General features: G+C 38.1%; 1 protein-coding gene across 1 annotated transcript; it reads right to left on the bottom strand.

Moving 5' to 3' along the window:
- Positions 1–2,883: 2,883 nt before the first annotated feature.
- On the bottom strand, positions 2,884–16,929 carry hcst (hematopoietic cell signal transducer). The gene is made up of 5 exons (XM_062991940.1): positions 16,881–16,929; positions 13,450–13,525; positions 9,314–9,337; positions 5,371–5,502; positions 2,884–2,938 (listed from the first exon to the last, which is right to left on the bottom strand). Exons 2-5 carry the CDS (start codon positions 13,493–13,495, stop codon positions 2,895–2,897), a joined length of 246 nt encoding a protein of 81 aa, XP_062848010.1. The 5' UTR covers positions 13,496–13,525; positions 16,881–16,929; the 3' UTR covers positions 2,884–2,894.
- Positions 16,930–18,601: the final 1,672 nt, after the last annotated feature.

The raw sequence follows: 18,601 nt of genomic DNA, 5'->3' as shown, positions 1-18,601 counted from the left end.
CAGTAATAGAGAGCAATGCACAGCAGAACAAAAATAAAAAGACACACAATCAGACACATAAATGTACCTGGGTAAATACAACGCCAAATCAGGAAAAGTTGGGACAGTATGGAAAATGCAAATAATAAAAAAAACTCAGTTTCTTACATTTATTACATTGCAGACAGGATGAACCTGAGTTCATGTTTTGTCTGGTCAATATAATTTCATTTATTAATAAACATCCATTCCTGCATTTCAAGCCTGCAACACACTCCAAAAAAAGTTGGGACAGTAAAGCATTTAACACTTTGTAATGTTGCCATTCCTTTTTACCACACTTAAAAGACGGGTCAGGACTGCAGGCAGGCCAGTCCAGTACCCGTACCCCCTTCTTCCACAGCAATGCCCTTGTAATGTGTGCAGCATGTGGTTTTGTATTGTCTTGCTGAAAAATGCATGGACGTCCCTGGAAAAGATGACACCTTGAAGGCAGCATATGTTGCTCTAAGATCTCAATGTACTTTTCTGCATTAATGCTGCCATCACAGAAGTGCAAATGACCTGTGTCAAGAGCACTGACACACCCCATACCATGACAGACCCTGGCTTTTGGACTTGTTGCTGATAACAGTCTGGATGGTCCTTTTGGTCCATCCAGCACACGACGTCCATTTTTTTCCAAAAAAGACCTGGAATGCTGATTCATCTGACCACAATACACGTTTCCACTGTGTGATGGTCCATCCTAAATGTCCAGAACTCACTACGGATTTTATTACAGACTGGACTATATGTGTGTGTGTGTGTGTGTGTGTGTGTTTATCTCAAAGCTATGCAGTGTCTGTGTGCGTGTATAAACACAATGATTGATAAATTAGTGATGCATGGGGCACCACCCAAAATCTTGCGTAGAGCACCACATTGGTCAGGGTCCACTCTGTTAAAAATAATTAATGTTTACTTATTAAATGTAATATTAACACATGAATACACACTTTTATCCAAACAGCAAGGTTCCTTCACAAGTTTGGTGTAAAGAAACTGCAGTAATCTACACAGGGCCCTGTCCTCAACCACACTGAGCACCTTTGGCATAAATTGGAAGTCAAATTAATAGCGAGGCCATCTTGTCCAATATCAGTGCCTGACCTCAAATATGCTCTTTTGACTGAATGTCTACAAATTCCCTAAGACACATATTACACATACATTCTTTAATATAATCCTCATATTCTCAACAGGGTTTATGTCAGGGGTTTGGAAAAGTCAATGTTTTCTCCTTCCATTTTTTTTTTCAGTTCCAATGATAGCAATACAGCCCCAGGACTAATGCTATCACCATCCTACAAGACAGTAGGTATTGTTTGAAAACAGTGCATTTTTCTCAAAACTACCTAAGTCATTGTGCCCAAATAACACAGTATATGTTTCTTTTGACCACTTTGTTACACTTGTACACTTTGTACATGTGATCAATAACAAATTGTAATTAAAGTTTAAAATGTCAATTTACATTTACATTATCGGCATTTAGCAGACGCCTTTATCCAAAGTGACTTACAGTACTGGGACAGCATACAGTAATTGAGGGTTAAGGGCCTTGCTCAAGGGCCCAACAGCAGCAACCTGGCAGTGATGGGGCTTGAACCAGTGACCTTCTGATTACTAGTCCATAACCTTAACTGCTAGGCTACAGCTGCCTACGCAAATTTCTTGCAAAGCAGTTGCTAAGCTCTGGTAGATCTCTCATACTCAGACTGACCTGATATACGAAGGTTCTTCAAAAAATGTCCGCACTTTTTTAAACTCTATTTATTAAAGATTTCAGAAACAAATGACATCACTTTTGTACACAGTCACCTTCCAATATATTTTTCCCAGCATCATACCAACTTTTTAATGCAATCAGCAAATGTGTTTGGTTGAGCTGCTTTCACATCATCATTACAGGAAAATCTTCTTCCTTTTAAAGCTTCTTTGAGCGTCTAAAAAGGTGGAAATCAGATGGTGCTAAATCCGGACTATAAGCTCTCTCTCAGTCTCTGACACGACTCCCACCCTCACCGTTTCCAACCAAAATATAAAAGCGAAGAAACATTATGACTAATTAAGCCATGCAGATTCTTGTTCAGTAACTTGTCATTTCAAGGCTAGACAACTGCAACTGCCTCCTAATAGGTCTTTCCATGTCCACCATCAGACATTTGCAACTGATTTAAAATGCAACAAAATGTGCCCCAATCTACCTTAGAGCAATTATCAAATCCTTCAAGTCACAGGTCTGGTTTGTTTTTATCCACCCAACTGAACTCAAAATTCAGGGAAGGCAGGCAGCAATGCTTCTCTGTATTAGCACCCAGGTGGTGAAATGAACTTGAAATGAGTTTCTTACTGTATTTAAAATAAGATCTACGTCTTGACTAAGTACTTAAATGGAGACTAACCTTACATGTGCTAATCTAGGAGCATCTGATAAAGGCTGTAAGTATAAATGTGGTCTTGACTGGAATGTCTGTGTTCCAGCAGCTTCTAATTTATAGCAGACCTGTTTTTGGTGGTTCCTGGATTACATCTAGACAAATTTCCACTCTGTATAAGGTGACACTTTGAATTTTCTATGCTAATCCTGGCTAAAAGTCCACAGTTTCATGTATTTATATAATACGGTGTACAAATATTGTGTACAAATGATATAGTGTACAAATGATATTGTGTACAAATGATATTGTGTACAAATGAGGAACTAATGAAAAAAAAAACGCTTATTGAAATCCCAAGCGTGCCATGACATACAACCTTTAAAATGGTATCTACACCTTAAATCTTAAGTGTACAGCACAAATTGACCTAGATACAGGTTCTCGTCTGAAGATGTATCATATTATCATCAGATCTTCATCCAGTCCATTTCCTCATGATTTGAGGTTTGCTCTGACATTCATGTAGACTTTCTCAGCTGTGGAGGCATATACAAACATGGTGTTGTTTTAATATAATCAACTTCAAATGAAAATAGAAATAAAATAAAATATCAATACATTTCAGTACAATACCTAATATGATATAATTTTTAAAGCAGAATCATATTACAGCTTAGAAACACATTTAAATAACATATGTAATAGACACTATATGGCCAAAAGTTTGTGGACACCAGTGGACAATCAGTTACATAAAACTAAACGTTCCTCTAACTTTGAGCCTTAATGATTTGAGGTTTCTCTTCTAACATCAGTACCTAATCTCAAAATTGCTCTTGACTAAGTAGGCACAAAATTCCACACTCCAAAATCCTGTGGAAGGCTCTCCCAGGTGATTGAAGTCTGTTACAGCTGCTATGGTGGGGCAACTCATATGGTTTTGGAACAGAATGTCCAACAATTTAAAAATCAGGAGATGCTGAACACCCTGGTTCGAATCTTGGCTCTGCTACTGGTCAGCTGAGCGCCATCTAGTGGGCAGTGCCTGCAGCAGACAAAATTGGCCACTGAGTCTGCTGGGTGAGAAAAGGTCGGACTAAGTGGGTGGGGTCTTTAAACACTGTGTAGGGACCCTAGTTAGCAGACTGAGGCACCTGTGCAGAAGTGGATAAGCCTCATGTGCGAATCCACCAAAGAACAGGCAAAAAAAAAGGGGTTGAGAACTGCACACGTTTTGGAATGGGCGTGAAGTAGGCAAATATACTTTCCTCAAATCCAATTGGGATCCCCAGCAGAGCAAGACTAATTGGCTATGCTAAATTGTAAGAAAAAGGGAGAAAATTCATAAATAAAGAGAAAAAAAACTCAGGAGTTTACATACTTTTGACCATATAGTGCACCTTAGTAACTTGAAAACAATGAACATAAGGAAGGAATGCCCTGGATAGGGTGACAGGGCATCACACACTCACTTTTTAACTCACCTAATTAAGAGTATCCAATCCACCTTACTATTTTTAAAAAGGACAAAGTAAACAAGCCTTCCCAGATAAAGGACATAGAAAGCAATACCAAAATCTTTACAGACAGAGCAAAATTTTAACTGTGGTCTCCAGGATCTTAAAGCTGTACGGCATTTACACTACCTGCTTTGCCACCGTGCCACCATATTATTAAACATATTGACATTAAGCCATCACAAGGCAAACACGCACACACGTACACACTCTCACTCACACACACCTAGGGCAATTTTAGCATCTTCAGTTAACCTGACTGCATGATTTTGGACTGTGGGAGGAAGCCTAGGCAGAGACATGGAGAACATGCAAACTCCACACAGAAAGGACCCGAACCACTCCACCTGTGAATAGGGATGTAATGATGCACCACAAGACAGTTAATAATCGATGCAAATATGCCATGACTCAAATTGATTGAGATGTAAAATGAATAGATATTCACTTCAAACAGCACTGGCGCTATCCACCTCACCTGGTTGACGTCACTACAAAGAGTTGCCAGGTTCGGGGTTTTCCAGCCAAATTGGGCATAATTCGAAATGGGTGAAAATGTAAAGGTTGCGGGGTAGTGATTTATGCCTGACCTGGCAACTACACTGTTTTAGTGAAATGGCGACGAAAGGTGAAGACGTGGAACTTAAGGATACTTTATTTGTATTATTCATTTATTTATATAATGTGGCATTTGTTTTTAAATTTAAATTTTTTTTTTTTTTACACTAAAAGTGAAATGTGCAGCATTGTTTTGCATAGTTTGTACCTACCTGAGAAATAAAAGGGCATTCATTAGATAAAGAAAAGATAAGCACAAATACCGTATTTAATTTTTTTTTTAAGATAAATAATAAAAGGAAACTTTGTCATAATTTGTCTTCAATTTCATTTTTTTTTTAAATCGGGAAAAAAATCGTATCGTGAACCCGTTATCATGAATCTCTTCGTATCGTGGGTAGAGTGTATCATTACATCCCTACCTGTAAATCAAACCCAGGACCTTCTTGCTGTGAGGTGACAGTGCTTCCCAAATGGATTAATTACAGATATTCTCAATACAGCACAGTACTGCTGCTGGTGAGCGATGGTGCCACACATCAACGTGGCACCTGGATACCTTAGTTTAATCCTTTCTTTTAGTTGGATTGGCTAATTTCCTTAAGTGTGATTAAGTAAACGAGTAATGCCCTGCCTGGTGGATTGCTGCCTCATGCCCGGGTGTTTCATTCAGCATATTTGAAGTTTAATATGTTGACCCTGGGCTTTATCTGGCTACTCTACATTACCGGCTACTCAGAGTAATGGATTAAAATGGCTTAGTATGTGTGAACTCCAGGGTGAATCCAGGGTGGATTTCTGCCATGTGTGTCCAGTTTTTATGGATGGTGCCAGAATGAAAATGTATAAATGAATAGTTTCAATGTTTGGAACATATTATATTCAATATTCACCTTTTTCTTTCTTGGTACGGCGCTTGCTAGCACAGTAATATGTGGCACAGACAATGAGAATTGTAAGTGCAATATCTCCAAGAACCACACCTGCCACGGTACCCGGCGCTACCTGGTAGCATGGACTCCTCTCTGGAAGAAATAAAGAATAAATACAAATGTTAGCATACACAGTCAGTGACATAGACACTCACTAAGCACTTACTTAGGAACATCTATCTGTTTTTTACATTCATTGATTATTTCCTAAGCGACACCCACAATACAGATGAACTTTGTGGGCATACAATTACCAATTGGTAGCCCCTTGGTTGCTTTGTACACATTGCCTGCCCTGCATACCTCATTTATCAATAAAAAGGGACCAGATGATTAAGTATTAGTCCAATCTTAGCAATGCTATGACACTAACATGGTAATGGCATGGTAGTGTGCATTGTTCTGGTATGGGTTTAGCAGGTGCAACAGTGTTGTTTGGATTTTTGTAAATACTATTTACAATTACTGACCTTTTTAATATGAAAACACACAGCTAGCCCTTATTGTACAAGTGCAGTTTGAGACTAGAGCTATTTTCTTTTTTTGATTCACAATGTGTGTTAACAGTCCTCTAGTCTATTATGAGCTATAATTTCTGATCAAATTATGCTGTTGGCTTTATATTTTTAATTAAAGCAGTATTCTCCTAGCCACATTGACATTGTAGTTTTTAAAAATCCCAACAACATTGCTGCACCTGAAACTCACACACGGCCATGCCATTACAATGTTAGTGTCATTGCAGTGCTGAGAATGGTCCACCACATCTGGTCAGTGATAATCATCTTTTGGTTGATAAATAGGGTAAAGGGTGGTGATGAAGTGTACAAAGCAACAGATGGGTTACAGTCAGTAATTGTTCATCTGTATGTCAGGAGCAGCTTATAAATAATAAAGTAATGTACAAACCAGTTAGGTGTATCTAATGAAATGCTGGGAGAATGCATGTATGTATGTCATTGCAGTACTGATACTTTAATGATGTCTGCAGTTCTTTTTTTATATTAGTTTGTTTATATATTTATTGTGGATTTTATCAAATATATTTATTTGGTGGTATATTTAAGCAATAGAACATGAGAGGGAGTGTGTTATCGTGAATAACATCACGGCTGTGATTCGGTCACAGGCACGAGCCGAAGGCGAGTGCCGTAGATCATCACAGCCGTGATGTTATTCGCGATAACACACAACCTCAAGTGTTCTATTGCTTTTATACAACAGTTTTTACAAAATAAAGAAAGAAAATAAATCAAAGAAGTCCTGAATTTCATAATAAATATGCTTTAATATTGACAATACCTTCCGCCAAAAAAGTAGTTCCACAACGAATATAAAGTTTAACACTACAAAGCAAAAAAAACCTCTCGCACACACCAAAGGATATGGGTGATAACAGAACTTTTATGAGCTGCTAACTGGGCTATTAAGCTAACTGTTCGCGTCACAAACACATTAATGTTCCCTACATAGTGCACTAGATTGTGTATCAGATCACGGATTTATGTTCCCTACATAGTGCACTAGATAGTGAATTAGACAATTGGTTATGTTCCCTACACAGTGCACTAGATTGTATATCAGATAACGGATCTAAAACGCGATCGGGAAAAAAGGCTGTGTCGCCTGCGTGCGCGTTTATGTGCATGAAGCTTGTCGTTAATGGCAACGCGTCAGCGGAGTAATACAGTTATGGTGTGAAAAGACCGTGCTGTTATCATGAATATCAGCACAGTTAAAACGCTTCTCAACCAATCAGATTGTAAGGTCGGAACTAACTGTTGTATAAAGTGTTATAATGTGAAGTGTTACAAAGTACCAATGTATTTTTTGCCAAGTTAGGAAGTCAGGCTTAAGGAAGGTTTTAAATAAGGTAGTTAAACTAGCCTTATTTATAATGGCACAGAAATCACCAGCTATATTCAATCATAATCACACAAAACAAATTTTTTACAACACCAAATTACCCACTGAAACCCTTTTGGAGTGGAATGTTCCTTGAGAGCCAGGCTTTCTTTTCAAACATCAGTACCAGACATCACGAATGCTCTTTTGACTGAATAGGCCCAAATTAAAAAATAAAAATTACAATTTAAAAATTTTAGAAAATCCCTGAAGGGAGGTTGTTATAACATAAAAGTAGGGTGACTCAATATTAACGCCCATGGTTCTGGAATGTAATGTTTAACATGTATATGGTCTGGCGCCCATGTTCACATATTTTAAATAATATCGCAAATATTTCATATCTGTAAACTACCCTCAAAAACAGGGTTTATATTCTTGAATGTTTTTGTGACATACAGTGCCATCAGAAAGTATTCACACCCCTTCACTTTTTCCACTTTTTGTTTCGTTACAGACATATTTGAAAACCGATTTGAGTATAGTTTTCTTTTAAAAAATCTACATGAAATAGCCCATAATGACAAAGTGAAAACATGTTTTCAGACATTTTTGTAAATTTATTACATTTAAACATAATAGGTACATAAGTGTTCACACCCATGGCTTAATATTTTGTTGAAGCACCTTTGGCAGCAATCACAGCCTCAAGTCTTCTTGGGTATGTCTGTACAAGCTTGGCACACCTGTTTTTGGGCATTTTCTCCCATTTTTCTCTGCAGATCCTCTCAAGCTCAGTCAGGTTGGATGGGCAGCGTCTGTAGACAGCCATTTTTAGGTCTTTCCAGAGATGTTTAATTGGATTCAAGTCTGGGCTCTGGTTGGGCCACTCAAGGACATTCACAGACTGCTCCTGAAGCCACTCCTTTGTTATCTTGGCTGTGTGCTTTGGGTCATTGTCATGTTGAAAAATGAATCATCACCCTAGTCTGAGTCCCAGAGCACTCTGGGTCAGGTTTTCTTGAAGAATCTCCCTATATTTGGCTGCTGTCATCTTACCCTCTATGCGGACTAGTCGCCCAGTTCCTGCCGCAGAAAAACATCCCCACAGCATGATGCTGCCACCACCATGCTTGACAGTAGGGATGGTGTTAGCCAGGCGATGAGCAGTGCCTGTTTTTCTCCAGACATGACGCTTGTAGTTCAGGCCAAAAAATTATATTTTGGTTTCATCAGACCAGAGAATTTTGAGGTGCTTTTTGGCAAACTCCAAGCGGGCTGCCATGTGCCTTTTAGTGAGGAGTGGCTTCCATCTGGCCACTCTACCATAAAGGCCTGATTGGTAGAGTGTGTTAGCAATGGTTGACCTACTGGATGGTTGTCCTATCTCCACAAGGGAACACTGGAGCTCTGCCTTAGTGACCATTGGGTTCTTGGTCACCTCTCTGACCAAGGCTCTTCTTCCCCGATTACTCAGTTTGGTCAGGCGGCCAGATCTAGGGAGGGTTCTGGTGGTTCCAAACTTCTTCCATTTCCGATTAATGGAGACCACAATGCTTTTTGGGACCTTCAATGCTGCCGAAACTTTTTTGTATCCTTCCCCAGATTTGCACCTGAGCTCAATTTTGAGTGTCATAGCAAAGGGTGTGAATACTTATGTACCTATTATGTTTAAATGTTTAAATTTTTAAAAGATTTACAAAAATGTCTGAAAACATGTTTTCACTTTGTCATTATGGGCTATTTCGTGTAAATTTTTTAAAAGAAAACTATACTGAAATCGGATTTCGAATATGTATGTAACGTAACAAAATGTGGAAAAAGTGAAGGGGTGTGAATACTTTCTGATGGCACCGTATTTGTTTATATTTATTCAGCTAGAAAAGAAGAATATTTGCATATTTGAAAATACATGTGTATGTGTGGTAAAACATTAACCTAAGCTTAAGGCTACAATAACCTTTATTTAATAGCCACTATGGCAAAAATACAAAATACAGACAAGAAAAAAAACTTTTTTATTTGTGGAGCTAGTAAAAATGTGTATGCTAATGCATACCTGTGTTTTCTGCACTGATCATAGCTAAAATGGGGAAAAATAAAAAAATTTGTTAGAAAGAGAACAAGTAGAAATATTTAGACACATGACAATAAGTACCCCTTTTCCTCCAATTCTAATGAATTATTAGCTATATTGGTATCCAAAAGTCCAAGATCACCAGTAAAAATGCTAAAAATGATCAGATCCACCAGCTCAAAGTCATTTGCATGTGCATCAATTGAAAGTACAAGACTCAGGGAAATCTTTTGGAAAGAAATTAAATGTTCAGTTTTACAAATTAACCTACCTGCTTTTTAGTAGTACGAAATGCTAAGAAATGTATGTGTACTGTATTTTAAGCTTTTTACTGAAATTGCTATGGTCATTATATGATATATACCATGATATATACCTGCCAAATCTCTCAGGGGGGGCAACTGTTGCGATGATGGCCAAGGTGACCCGTTCAATGGGTAAATTAAAGCTTAAATAATTAACATCTTAAGTCATCTGTCAGTTTGCCCTCGCAAATAACTTTGAACATGGAGAGAGAACAGCTTTACCATTAATCATAAAATTAAGTAAAGCCTTCACCCTAACAATTTATTTCAGACTTCATCAGATAGCATTTTATTTTAGGTGCAGCAGATCCAGAATAAAGATTGGCATTGGGGCTGATGTGCAATGAATAAAGAAGTACAATTAAACAATTGGGGAGATACAATAAGTGCAATCACAATTCACTATTTAAAAATTACATTACTTACTAGTAATTTACTTGTAGCTTATATGATTTTCCCCCCTTTTGTAGATACTTGCTTGATGTTTAAATTTGGTCTGGGTGGCCCTAATTCTTTAGTTGCTAATTTATCCTGATTACTACGACGACTAAATGGCATTTCCCTTAATGACACGATGGAGTTGCTCTGAACTAAGGTAATGGTAGTCATGGTGACGAGATCGTGACACCAGGTTACGTGTGACGCAAGCACGTAAGTGCGAGCCCTCCCGGAACCCATACAGAATGTATTGCAGTGCCTACAGTAAAAAAAAAAAGTACCTTAACATGAGAGTCTATGAGAGCAATCCGGGCCGATTTTCAATCAGACTGAAATCGTCCAAAAGGGGCGGTACTGTACGGAGCACAACTCAACGCTGATTGGACTACAATATTCAGAGGCAAGACAGACTGTCTAGAACAGTCACAGCCAGTTTAACACTGGTTGAATGTAATGGAAAAATTTCTTCCCTTTCGCCCTTTGGTGGTGGTTCCTCCCTAAGGAACGAGCCACCCATGACATATACACTGACCAGGCTTAACATTATGAGCACTGACAGGTGAAGTGAATAACACTGATTATCTCTTCATCACGGCATCTGTTAGTGTGTGGGATATATTAGGCAGCAAGTGAACATTTTATCCTCAAAGTTGATGTGTTAGAAGCAGGAAAAATGGGTGAGCGTAAGGATTTGATTGAGTTTGACAAGGGCCAAATTATGATGTCTAGATGACTGGGTCAGTGTGATGCTTTGGGCAGTGTTCTGCTGGGAAACCTTGGATCCTGCCATCCATGTGGATGTTACTTTGAAACGTACCACCTACCTAAGCATTGTTGCAGACCATGTACACCCTTTCATGGAAACGGTATTTCCTGATGGCTGTGGCCTCTTTCAGCAGGATAATGCACCCTGCCACAAAGCAAAAATGGTTCAGGAATGAGGTTGTACGTTTGAGGTGTTGACTTGGCCTCCAAATTTGCCAGATCTCAATCCAATCGAGCATCTGTGGGATGTGCTGGACAAATAAGTCCGATCCATGGAGGTCCCACCTCACAACTTACAGGAGTTAAAGGATCTGCTGCTAACATCTTGGTGCCAGATACCACAGCACACCTTCAGGGGTCTAGTTGAGTCCATGCCTCGACGGGTCAGGGCTGTTTTGGCAGCAAAAGGGGGACCAACACATAATTAGGAATATTATGCCTGATCAGTCTAATATGTTGCTTATGTGATTGGGATTATACTGTACTGAAAAACATTTTATTAAATTTAAGAAAAATGCTAAACAGGAGCGTGTTCTTAAGTTGTGTCAGACTTTTGGTGTCACAGAATTCCACCCTTCAAAAAAGTTTTTTTTTTCATTCTTCAATACCAGAGCTTCTGCTGTTACCTGTAGGTGCTATTTCAAATGATGTGCTTGGCTGTACAATTCACATAGAAAACAGCATTACTTTGTATATCCCTGCTGCAGACCCATCAACAGCCTAGCTTAAGGTCACCACTGAGATGTCAGCCATACTTGTTGTATTCTATACACCTCTGAGTGGCAATGATGACACACCCTTAGAGAAGTCTGGCACACCTCAAAGTTGGTTAGTTTTTGTCCTCATGAATTACTGGAGAGCTGGGAAGTCCTTTGCCATGCGGAACAGGTCAGAAGGCAAAGGTATGAACAAGAAATAGCAGAAACAAATTGCTTATCTTAAGATATCTTGCTGTATATGCTGATCTTATGTCAGTAATCGTGTTGCATTGCAACAGACGATACAACGGACCACTTATGTGCTACATACAGTATGATGATCTGATACAATATTTCTCAAACTTCAGATTTTTTTTAGTTCTTATTGGGTAGATGGACTTAATGCAACCTCTATTATGATCCACATGCAGTGTCTTTAAAACAAGAGCCAATTACAAATTTTCATGGTCATAATCATGTTTAACACATAAAAATCATTGCACCTTGTTAATTCAGAAGTATCAAGGAATGTACTTTCTAAACCATTGTACCTGATAAAGTAAAATTCAATTCAATATTGACTCTTTCTTGTTCTGTCATGTATACTTTACTGAAACCCAAAGGAGGATGTTGGTTTTTCGTTAAATATTTACTTTCAATTTCCACTGTCTGTAACTCAATGTGTTATGAAGAATCTGCCTACAGTGGAAATTTGACCTGACCCCTTTTGTCACAGACAGGATTAAATACTGTACGTTGGTGGGCAAACACCGTTCCAAAAACGCAGCTTTGACTAGACATATGGCATATGTATGCCTATGTAAAATTACAATACATGATTGTAATACATTATACAGGATTGTAAAATATGTGATTATTTATATTTACATTCAAAACCACCTCACACATAAGATTAAATTACATGACTGCTGTCCAATCCAATATTTCACAGAAGATCCATACTTTTACACTTTCTATAAGTACATACAACGATCAGCCATAACATTAAAACCACCTCCTTGTTTCTACACACACTGTCCATTTTATCAGCCACATGAACAACGATTGGCCTGTTGTTCATACAGGGGTGGGGTATTAAGCCTGATAGGGACTCCTCGTAACTGATGCACTACGACCTCTGCTGGCTGATTGATGGCACCTGCACAGAGGTGGGGAAAGAGTGCGGATCAGGGTATGTCTCTCCGTACACAAGGCTGATTCACATATATGCACTCGCCTAGTGTGGGTGACAAAATGCATACGGTTGCTGCCCACGTGTCAGAGGGGTGTGGGTTAGCTTGTTCTCCTCAAATCAGAGCGGGGGTCGGCATTAGTGGAGAGGAAGCGTGACGCAATCGGGCAATTGGACGCGCTAAAAAGTAAAAGAAAAAAATATAAATACATCCCTTACTTGATGCCAAACTGCCCCTGGAAAGCAACCTTGTCTGGAGAATGGAGCAAGAACTGATTACTAGGAGTTTAATGAATCTAGTGCCTTCAGACAAGTCTAAGATCACCAAGCGCCTTCCATCCTCAGTTGCTTGCATTGTATTTGGCCAAAATTGTGTCACTTTGGACAATAGTGCCTTCTAAATATTACAAATGTACATGTAAGGAAAGTATAGAAAGCAGCAGGCCTTATCATCGGTGCCCAGTGTTCTTCTGGTGTAATTGAAGCAAAACCCTGTAACCATGTAAAAGCAAATAAGAATGATTCCAGTCATTGAAAACACAAGCTTGCCATGACATACACGGTCCTAACTTTTGACTTGATGTTTCCCCCTCAAATAGTTAAAAAATAGAGACACATCGACACAACAGGAAATGTGCAAATCAAGCAGAACAGCTACTGTGGTCTCAGACCTAAAATCGTGCAATGAAGGAGGTGTTAAAAAAAACCCAATATGCTTACCTACAAGAGAAAGGAAAAAATGTACAAGGAACCCTCTGTTTGCCATTTCCTGTCAATTCTGCTGTTGTGTCGAAACCTGTTGAATTAAGACAAAGCAAATTGTAACAGTTCATCACCCACCTATGGAAAATTCAAATAACTACAGAATGTGACTCCTAGTCTAAATCCAACAAAGTTAAAAAAATTTATATTAAATAAAAGGTTAATACATAAACTAGCTGAATTGTTTAGAATGGTGCATCCTGCAAAACCTCCTTACAAAACCAAAAAAGCTAAAGAATATTAGCACTGTTATATTACTATTGTGGGTTTTAAACCAGCAACCTTCTGATTACTAGTCCAGTACCTTAACCACTGAGCTACCACTTTCAAGTTCTAGACACATTTTAAGAATAGTTAAAGTACACAGGATGCACTGACCACAATTTAGAATGCCACAGCAAAGGATCTAAATAACTTTATGACAGGGGCGTAACTACTGGGGGGGCAGGGGGGGGTAGGTGCACTGGGGCCCATGGCGGGGGGTTTAGCCCTCCACAACATGAACTCAACCCCCCACCGCACTGCCTCTCCATTGGCTGCACTCACCAGGTCATTATTATTATTTTACAATATTGTAGCGGCGAGTGACATTGTGAGTGACATTCAGCTCAGCCAATCAGAATGCAGCACCCGGTTTATACATGTGCGTTCGGACGTTCTGCAGTTAGTTAGTTTTGTATATGAGACTCGCCGTATGGCCCCAGCATTGAACCCAATTGGTAGTTCGGGTGCGGGAGCTAGGCAGTCTAAAGTGTTGTAACGCTCATTGAAGTCCTGACTAAACAGTTAAAGTGAACTCTACCTTGTGGTGTGCCTTTATTCCCACACCTCACACCTCCACACGCAGCAAAAGACCCTTACAGTAAAGTGCGGCGATAATTTGTTGAGGGGGTCCAAAAAATTTTTTTGCACTGGGGCCCATGAGCTCCTAGTTACAAAACTGCTTTATGAATAGGAGTTTACATTTCTAAGTAGTTTTTAAAATACTTCACTGTCATTATGAGTGATTAAGTGTCGGTTGATTGGTAAAATGATCTTATCCATTCAAAAACACAACACAATAAATTGAGCAACGAGTCCAGGGGTCTAATAAGATATTTTAATATCATTTTAGCTGTAATATTTGCCCCCTTCCAAAACAATTCATACTGATGTACAGTACAATGGTACCTTAAAACTCAAGTTCAATTGGTTCTGGGAGTGGCGTTGAGTTTAAAAGGCGTTGAGTTTTAAGGTATTTTTTTCCATAAGGATGTATGGGAAACCTGTTAATGCGTTCCATAGTCCCGTTGACTTGCATATATTTTAGGCTAATGTAAAATAATGGGGTTGTTTTGACACTTATACACTGAAAATAACACAAATATAATATAAAAAACACTGCAATTTCTCAGAACACCTAGCTGTAACACAAGTTTAAAAGTAAAACATTGAGGAAAATGCAGCTAAACACAGATACATGTGGAGCTTTCAGAGTGGATTTGACTGTTATTCCACACAAATGCAGATTTGTCTCATATTCACACGTTGATGACATTTTACTGCACAGCTTAAGCCGAGCACTGTTATTGTTAATTTCAAATTAAATAAATATATATTTTTTAAAAGAAACAGGACACGTTGAGTTTAAGGGTACAAATTTCTCAAGGAAGGGCGTTGAGTTTAAAAGATTTTGAGTTTAGGGGACGTTGAGTTACAAGGTACCACTGTACAGAGAAAAGTGGCCTGTTCAGGGTGAATTAAGTTACTAGAGTGTACCAAAACGCTGTTAACCTATTAAAAAAAAGGTAATAGGTTTTAAAAAAAAGGCTGCACATTTGTGACAGCCGACACCATGTTTGTAGCCTAATGATTAAAGAATGCATCTCATTCATTTTTGATGAAGTTACTATATTAAATTACATCAGAAACATACACAATTTATGTTATACACATTTTAGCAAAAATAAGTTAGAACGACCTTCCCTACAAGAACAGTTAAGCCAGTGTGATACAGGAAAACGCCTGTTTGCAGTGATATAAGAAATTGCTGTGCTTTAGCTGAACTGGACTCACAAAATAGCGTTCCACTGTTAACATTGTAACATTGTTTCTTTAACACAAGCATTTTAGCTATAACTGGTAGCATGGCTATAACTTTTAATTCGATTAATTCTGGTTTTGACAGCTATGTAAAATCATTTTACTTACTGAACACATTTTGAAAGGGACAAATTAAGTCTTATACATTGGATGTCTGCCTTGTTTGACAATTGTTAACAATTAACTAACCAACTAAATATTTGTAATGAAGAAGCACAACAGTTGTTGACACTGTTTTATCCTGCCTTCTGACTGACTTAACGATGTTGCTCCTTTTTTATAGAATCATTAGTCAGCTTTTGTTAAACTCTAAGCCAATAGCTGTATTTGTGATCAACAAATTTACCTTAAAGCTCTGTCCCTTTTAAGGTCAATAAGCAAAGCGCTTCTGCTTAGAGCTAACAGTGAGAATCTAAGCATCGTATATAGGCAAATTTAAGGACACTGCTTTTCTAATGGCAGAACATATATCTAATTATCATCTATGAGAATGTCAGAACATTACAAAATATACACTATATTACCAAAACTATGTGGACATCTGTCTAGAAGACAGAAGACTGTTGGACCTCCCATTCAAAAACCATGGGCATTAATATCATGACCCCTTACTTCTAGAATTGCAAGACAAAATATTGTGAAATGTCTTGGGGGTAATTTATGCCCATTTGTAGGCTCAGACACTAATCTTGGATGAAAAAGCCTAATTAATTCCAAAGGTGTTTAATAGAGTTTGTTTGTTTGTTTATTAGGATATTAACGTCATGTTTTACACTTTGGTTACATTCATGACAGGAAACGGTAGTTACTCATTACACAAGATTCATCAGTTCACAAGGTTATATCAAACACAGCCTTGAACAATTTGGTGTCTCCAATTCACCTCACTTGCATGTCTTTGGACTGTGGGAGGAAACCAGAGCACCCGGAGGAAACCCACGAAGATACGGGGAGAACATGCAAAGTCCACACAGAAAGGACCCGGATTGCCCCACCTGGGGATCGAACCCAGGACCTTCTTGCTGTGAGGCGACAGTGCTACCCACTTAGCCACCGTGGTTTAATAGAGTCAGTGGACTCCCAAATGTTTACCACAAAATTAAAAGCATGTATTTCTAACCTACCATGTGACAACCAACTGTTTCCTTACCAAGTTATATACTGGACACTAACTAAACTTAAAAACAGCCAACATACCTGTACCATCTACAATTTCCCAGCATTAGTAAAAAGGAAACATCCAAACAAGAATTATTTCAACAGAAAGGCTTAGAAAAGCTTAAAATCAAGCATGTTTTGACACTCACCTCTTTTTTCTGTTCTCGCTTCTCACCACCACTGATGTGAAAATGTGCACTTTGCTAGAGTGTAGTGCAAAACCTGAGTGCTAACCCTCTTCTTTCAGGAAGTGGGACTCCTCCTCAGGAGGTTAGAGATGTAGAAGTCACAGAAGATTTTAACTAATAATAATGCTGTTTATTTTATTTGGTGCTCCTCTCAAGTTTATGACAAGATCAACTACAGTATAAACCAAACTCTTAAAAAGTTGTGACAGTAGAAAAGAAATGTAAAAAGAATTCATATATTTAAGCTCATTCTAAAACTGATAGTTTACTACTGTGTTACATTATCAGTTCTTCAAAACAATGTTCTGTAATTGTTTGAGTACTGAGAACTGTTGGGATTTTCCCATTCTGACTTGATGTATCACTTCTTTTCAACTGTTCTATGATCTATGTTGTCATATAATGCAGCACATTTTAATAAGAGACCAGTCTTGACTGCAGGCCAGTCTAACACCTGTACTCGAAGCCATGCTGTTGCTAGCTACCCAATCTACTGGCACTAAAACACCCCTATACCAAAGTCAAAGTTAAAAAAGTAAAACTCTTTGTGCCACTTTAAAATAAACAACAATTTTTATGCTTTTATGTTCTTGTGTTTTTCTTACAGTCCAAACTTATTGGGAATTGAGGCTGTACACCCCTTTTTGAACTAACTGAGATCTACAGTACATTTGCTGATATACTATAAACATTTCCCTAGGTACACCTAGTTTGTATGTACATTTACTGATTATTATATAAGCTACACCTACTATACAGATGAGCTTTGTGAGTATACAATCACTGACTGTAGCCCATCTGTTGCTCTGTACACTCTGATGCCACTGTCCACCCTATTTATCAGCTGAGCACCTCATTTTATTATTTTAATTGTGAAAAATTATGCATGTTTTTTTTTTTAATAAAATAAGAACTAGTCTTGAATATTCATTAGACTTTTAGTAATGTATTACTTACTTGTGAAATATTCTGCATAACTGTAAATGAGTTATTCTGTTTTACTGGATTATACACTATTACTGGATCATTTGGGAGTTGTTTGGGCATCCTATTCAGAATACCACGTTTATACCATGGTTATTAAAAAATAATTTTGTCCCTATTTGCGTCTGCCTAGAAAGTCTTCATGTAACATTTTGAATGTATGGAAGTCCACAATAAGCGAAAGATTACATAATAAAATAATTTATTTATTTTCATCTGCTGCATCCCCATTTACATTAAACTTTGCTTAAGTGAACGTGTATTTAATATTCTTGAGCAGCAAACATGATTCAGTAATTTTGCCTGGAGCTTTAATATTAAGGTGTTTCTCTGCTAATCATGTTCTATTAACGTATGTTGTCCAGAGTAGCTCTGATATAGCGGTTGCATCTTAAATCACATATTTAAATCTAAACAACTGCTCGCTACCAACATTCTTTTTTTAAATCAACATTTTAAATGCTGATTTAGTTTTTGTCTTGATATTTACACTGACCAGGCATAACATTATGACCACTGACAGGGGAAGTGAATAACACAAATTATACAACAGTTAGTTCCAACCTTGCAATCTGATTGGTTGAGAAACGTTCTAACTGTGCTGATATTCGTGATAACAGCACGGTCTTTTCACACCACAACTGTATTACTCCACTGACGCGTTGCCAGTAACGACAAGCTTCATGCACACAAACGCG

This window comes from Trichomycterus rosablanca, chromosome 3 (assembly GCF_030014385.1).
Source record: "Trichomycterus rosablanca isolate fTriRos1 chromosome 3, fTriRos1.hap1, whole genome shotgun sequence".
NCBI classification, from domain to species: Eukaryota; Metazoa; Chordata; class Actinopteri; order Siluriformes; family Trichomycteridae; genus Trichomycterus; species Trichomycterus rosablanca.
This window is presented reverse-complemented; position numbering and strand designations above follow the sequence as displayed.

Excerpts from the sequence above, each read along its gene's own strand:
- hcst (XM_062991940.1), bottom strand. The coding sequence starts at position 13,495 with ATGGCAAACAGAGGGTTCCTTGTACATTTTTTCCTTTCTCTTGTAG. Across the intron at positions 9,338-13,449 it reads TTTTTTCCTTTCTCTTGTAG|CTATGATCAGTGCAGAAAAC; the intron begins GTAAGCATATTG and ends TCCCCATTTTAG. Across the intron at positions 5,503-9,313 it reads GATCAGTGCAGAAAACACAG|AGAGGAGTCCATGCTACCAG; the intron begins GTATGCATTAGC and ends TATTTCTTCCAG.